General features: G+C 42.2%; 1 protein-coding gene across 1 annotated transcript; it reads right to left on the reverse strand.

Moving 5' to 3' along the window:
• Window positions 1–404: 404 nt before the first annotated feature.
• LOC308341390 (uncharacterized protein) lies at window positions 405–626 on the reverse strand (the record flags this gene model as incomplete). Its single annotated transcript, XM_080801316.1, has 1 exon — window positions 405–626. One exon carries the CDS (start codon window positions 624–626, stop codon window positions 405–407), a length of 222 nt encoding a protein of 73 aa, XP_080657442.1.
• Between the last annotated feature and the right edge of the window lie 5917 nt (window positions 627–6543).

Genomic DNA, 6543 nt, shown 5'->3' on the forward strand with positions numbered 1-6543 from the left:
AGGTCCTACTAACCTGTAAATAGGTCCTACTTCACAAGGGAAAGGAAGGCATTGGGTCAGACCACTGTACATAATTAGGAATGGAATTGAAAATACATTTAATGGGGGAAGAACAGAGCTGATCCTCTTATTATCACCTCCATGTACTTCTTCAGATGAATCCTGAACAGTTGGAACTGAGGCTCCAAGGTACCAAGACCTGCAGCCTAAATCAGAGTCTCAGGGGCTTAGAGTGTTGGGAAGAAAAACTTCATAGCACACGTTTTTAGGTGCAAGTGAGAAGGGGTTATAAGTCAGGGTGACATCATGTTAGCTGCAAGGCAAATGTGATGCAAAAGCAGAATAGGAGGAGGTTCAGCATTTGGCTATTGGCTCTCCAAGGGCTTGTTTGGCTATGGACCCCATTACTTCCACTTGGTCTTCTGCTGAGCTGGTGCTGCAGTGACTGTTGAGGGACATGGGTCAGGAAACTTGGGGTGACAGGGCTCAGGAACTTTGGGGTGGCATGGTTCATTGCTTTTGGGGACACCTGGTTCCTGCAGTGGAGGTTGGCAAAACTGTTTCACCTGCTGCTGCTGAGGCTGTGGGGGAGGGGTGCAGGGTTGCCTCTGCTGATGAGAACTCATGCTTCACAGGAGGCTGGACCAACAGACAGAACAGATGACTTAAACAGGGACTAACTAGGGTAGAAGCCATGTTCAATGCTGCTTCAGTTCTCTTAGGAAACAAATGTTTTCCTTTCTCCCTTTCTACCACAATGGACACATCAATGATTTCTGAGCTTTTGAGAAGGAGGAATGTAAAGGCAATTTGGTTTGTCTCACTTGACAAACCAAGATAGAACCTCTATCTTCCTGGCACATCTTAAAAACCAATTTACAACAGAACAGAACAGCAGGCTCCTGGCAAGAATGTGAAATCTCAAGATTGGAGCATATAGAAATGTGATATTGTTTAAAAGAAAAATTAATAACAGCAACAACCCTGTAACTTCAGCCCACCCACACATTTCCAACAAATAGAATGGCTTGTCATCTGTAAGATAACTACTGACTTCTCTAGAACCTACACCATCTCACCCCTGGCTTTGCTCCCACCTTCCTTGGCCTCCAATGTTTTCCTCATTCCTGCTTGTTCAAATCCTGCTCAGCCACCATGGATCAAAGATGGTCTCATATGATACTTGTGGGAAGTTTTCCTAGAGATTTCTTCCAGAAATCATCTGTCTCCCAAACTGCCACAGTACTTCACTCACCTTTCTCACCTCCTGCTGATGACTTTGTATGTCAATTTCAGCTCTTCATGACCATGTCTTCTTTTTCCCCTGGATAAATTGTAGTTTCATGGACTGTGTTCCCTATTGTCTAAATGTTTTTGTAGTAGGTGAGCTGCCCAACATAGTAAATTCTCACAAAATGATTTGTTGGAAGAATAAAATTCTCTGTATTGAAATTATGAATTAAGAATGATAGCATCACTAAAAGTGAAGTGAACCTCAGGTCTCATCTCTATCTTGCTGGCTTTGGGTTCTTGAACAACCCAGCCCTCTCTCACTAACACAGCAGGAACTGGTAGAACAAGTCCCTTTAAGCCCAAAATATGATTATTTTTAAAACAAAGATATTTCTAGAGGCTATGACTCTGATGAGTAAATTCCAACAATGGGGAAAAGATACCAAGAAGACCAGGGAAGTTCCAATAAAAATAAGATACCTTGAGTGAATAGTAAAGAGTTTCAAAGAAAGAGACTCACCTGTTATGCATACAGGAGCAGGCTATGTGGTCAGCTGAATCTGGTGTGGTGCCCCCAACCAATTGGCCTTTTATATAAGGATTGAGACTTGTCTCAAGGAAATGGAATCTTTTTGGAACTGCTATTTCTTCATTCTTTGCCTGCTAAATATGATTCACCCCAACCTCTTGATTTACATGTTGGCTCAGCTTTTGTGATGAAACCACCTACTTGACTTTTTTTTTTTTTTTGGCATTTACTATATGACAATGATGTCACCTTGGCCTAATCCTGACTGAGCATCCTTTGAACCCAGGTGTAGTGTTGATCATGAGGGTAGTGTGGCCTGAAATGAGAGAGAAGAAAGTTTTAGGGCTGCTAGAACTAGAAACACTCCTTTTTTCTGGAGGGCCCTAACTCTTGGCACAGATCAGGCTTGTTGGGCTGCTTAACACATGAAGTGGATATAGATGGAGATAAACAAGATCTTTGTGGTTATTCTGGGAGACCAAGGGCATAGTGGTGTGAATTTCCCCAGATGGAAAAAAGTGATTCTGTTTATCCATCACTTAGTGTACCTTGGCCTGGAAAGAGAGAGGAAATGCTGAAATGCCTCTTTGGCCATAAACAGTCTTTACTCCAAGAAAAGCTTCAGAGCCAATAGCAGATAGGACATGAGGACCCTGATCAGTGAAAATGCTGGAGAAAGTAATCAGGTTCAGCAGCCTCAGAGCAATGCAGCCCTGTGAGCTCATCTACTTGTTCAATTAACCTAACACTAGGCCATGAGGACTCTGCTTGTAATGGGAGTCCCTTCCTGCAGCAGCACAGGGACAAGAGATGTAGGATTCCCTGATCCTTAACACCAAAGATCACTCTGCTCAAGAAAAAATAAAACTGAGGTCACTAATGCAGGCCTATTCTCAACATACAACCTGTAAAAAGCTACGGTCTTTGAAAAATTTCAGTCATTAAGACCCATGTTTGGGGGGCCCCTCCCTCCTTACTTGGCTCACCTAAATGTTTGTGAGGTATCTGTTGGCTCCATGGGAATGTTACCTCCTCTGAACTTGAGGCTGAGCCTAGCTAGCCATCACCAGAAGCTCCACCCACTGTGTACCCCTAGCCATTATTCTATACTTCAATCCCTACATGGTGGCTAGTGTGGAGTAGATGCTCCTGGGGATTGACAGTTATAGAATGGGTGGGTGAATGAATGACATTTGTTATAAGACACCCGGAAGATACTTTGACAACTACTAAGAAGTTTCTTCTAATGTCATTTCTAATTTCTTTCTAATTCCATTTCAAGGGAAATGCTCTCTTGAAATGAGCCTCATGGCATCAGCTAGGATAAGAAATAAGCGCTCAACGAGATATGGATGTTTCTGCCATTGCCCCCATCCATCTGTCTCCGTGTCTGCTGGAGCTGAAGTGGTCACTCCCCTTTGGGCTGGGGCCACTGCCACTACCATGCCTAGATTCCAACCCTCTTGCATCAATTTAACTGTCTCCTAGGCCTCTCCTCACCCAGACCCCATCTCTAAGGACTCTGCAGAGGGAGTTCCAAGCATACCTTGCTGCTGATCTGGTGGGATTCTGAGACCTAGGGGAACCTGCTTCCTATTCCTTGGTTGTCCATGGTAATAGGCTACTGCTTCTTATGTCTTTCCTAGACCCACATCCCTGAGTGCAAAAAAGGGTTGTCATTTGATATTCTCTGGACTTTGACCTGATGCATCTGCCTGACTTGTGTCTCCTTTCCCCCAGCAATATATTTTCATTTCTAGCTCCTGAAATTTGCCTTTTACCCTCTGCCTTTCTTTGTCCATGTACTGAATAGCTGGGGATAAATGCTTTTTCTACTATTTAGAGAAGCTCAATTCCTTCACTGTCTGTCAAGGATTGACCAATGAATTTGCTGAAAAGCCACATGGTTTCTGATTGCAATAGTATCTCCCCATATGCCTCTGACTTTTATACTAATGTACCCTCAGGATCACAGGATACTAATATTCTTATATCTTGCTCTTACTGTTTTAACTCTTCTAACACCTCTCAAGCATCCCTATAAATTTTCTCTACTTTATCTCTTATCCACAGACTGTTATATGGCTCTATTCATATAGGTCTGGATGGGCTTTGTGCAGGATTCCCCCTCCTCCTTCCTGATTCAAGGCTTCTATGATACTACAGTGCAGGGTGTTTGTGGAACACAGTGCAAGCTTGTGTGCTTGGTCTGGAAGTGTGGTGGAGTTATTGCACACAGAACCAGATTGAACAAATGGTGGTGAAGGGGATTAGCAGGAAGCTATGGATGAATTCTCCTGCCTTCATCTCCAGGATGAAGAGTTCTGAGACCATTTCCTAAGAATCCTTGAAAAGTCTGAGACTTTAGAATCAGGCACAATTTTCTGGAAAAGTATAAAATTTTCTGAGTATGACAGTCTCATACTCAAGGTTTATTTGGGAATGAGATCCCAGAGAAAAGGAATAATGAACAAGGGGATAACTGAGAAGGAAAGAACATACATTCAAAGAAGCATTATCTTTTTTGCACATCCCCAAGAACAAGTGGTGGTCAGACCCAGGAGAATTTTCAAGCATCCTGAACGTTGTATGGTAATAAGCTCAGGCTATAAATCTTGTTCTGTTAAGTGTCATCCCAGAGGGATCAAGGGCTGATGTTTGGTGAAGGTGCTGCCTCTTACCATGACAGAGTACCACGACAGAGAGTATTTTCTGCAGTATCATGAAATGGAGGATCCACTTGTCATTGTGGTGTTTGGCTCTGCCAGTTGCTAAGACTCTGTTAGCTTTGGGAAATGTAAAGAGGCCTTCAAAGGAGAAGGTTTGGGCAGACACTATGTAGGTGGTTACTGGAGAGGTGGACACTGGGAGAGATCCTGTGGTGGTACACAGTGGCAAGGTGGGCTTTCCAGAAGTGTGGAAGGTGATGGACACTTGAAGACCATGCCTCCAGAGGTAGGATGTCACAGCATAAGCATGTGTGGTTGCAGGAGGTGGCTAATAAGTCAACTTTCTTTCTCGTTACTTAGCAGTATCTTAAAGAAATAGGTGACTGAGTTAACAGAGGGTCTCTCCTTCATTGGATAGCAAAGTTCATCTGATGAGCTAGGGCAGTATTTGTCTATCCTGTGAACATATTTATTCAGCCCTAAAGTCATCATTTTAACATTGGATTGCTTTCCCTCCCTTCCTATTTAGCATTTTTCCTTACCATAAATTTGTGTTTTACTATGAAGACTCTCCCTCTATATGCCATTATTCAAAGAAAATGCTCTTTTATTTATGCAGTAAAAGAATTGGATAAATTAAGGTTGACTGAGCAAATTTTTGCAATTGTGATTCAAGAATTTTTCCTTTTCCTTATCTGCCATGAAATTCATTTTAACTAAACAGCCTCTGGGAATGAGGCATGTGTTACTTGAGGAGAATGGCATTTAGTCCACTCTTTTCTGAAATCAACAGGGAGGAATTTTTTCTCAAATGGACACTCTCTTGTTCCCATTCCCTTTTCAATATCATCTGCCTAACTTTCTTGTTCACGAAGACTTCAAGATAACAAATCATAAAACAAAACAAAGTCATACTACACACTATCTGTATCTTCTCCTCAACATACTAGAAGCACATGAGAAAAAGCACAATCATCAAACATTTTTTTTTTCAGATTTAAAATAAAATCTGATTGTTCAAAAAAAAAAAAAAAAGATGTGAATCTCAAGAACTCAGGCTCAGCCATGGGGGAGATTGTATCCTCACAGAGAGAGAAGTGGAACATCCCGAGGCTGAGCAGGTTTGGTTATTTCTCAAGCTCAAGTACAAGTCATCTGAAAGTACATGTCCGGAATGTCAGGTGATGACATGCCCTGGAACCTCCCCATTGGAATATGTGCTCAGCACTGCAGGCCCTGTCTAACCCTGCAGTTACAGCAAACTGCTGGAGGCAATGGAAAACTATGAGGATTCTCCAACTCTAGATCAAAGAAACTCCTCCAACTCATTAATTCAACTGTAAGTACTTACAGATTGTTAGGTTGGGTCCTAGACTATTGGGATGCAACAGTGAACACTAACAAAGGTCTCTGATCTTGTGGAATTCACATGTTATAGGGGAGCGTGGAAATAAACAATAAAGAAACATGAAGACTGTGGAAATTATGTGTTAAATGCTATGGAGAAAGGATAGTAGTATAAGCAATTGGGAGCACCGAAGTGATGGGATTGGGTTTTGTGTTCTCTTTGAGAAGCTGGTGTTCAAACAGACTTGCAGAAGATGGAGTTAGATACTAGAATATCTGTGGAAAGAGAATACACTTCCAAACTGTCTAAGGCTAGAGCCTGCCTGGCATGTTCAGGGGGCACTGTGGCTGGACTGGAAATAGTAAGTGGAACAGAGGTAGGGGCCAAAGGGTAGCAAGTTTATCTACTGCCTTTATTGTCTGCCATTAGCCATCCTTAGAACATTATGATCCTTCCTTCTTCCACAGCACCTCCTTGGTCCACAGAAATAGTCAGCTCAGAGTCAAAGGCATGGAGGAATATTTCCTCCACATATATCACATATATCCCTTGGGCTCTTCTGGCTTTGAAAGCTTCTATTCTATAGAGGTAGGGTAACCTGTAAGAGTGGACTTAAATGATATATAAAGCCTTTCAAGGACAGAAAATTTAATTACCAAAGAACTGCTCTTTTAGTGGGCTTCAGTTTCTCTTGTATGATGGGAACACCACTGAGTCACTCTCATTTGGTAAATACATAATTGTGATTTTTGAAAATATATCCT

Source organism: Martes martes (assembly GCF_963455335.1).
Source record: "Martes martes genome assembly, chromosome: 4".
Taxonomy (NCBI): Eukaryota; Metazoa; Chordata; class Mammalia; order Carnivora; family Mustelidae; genus Martes; species Martes martes.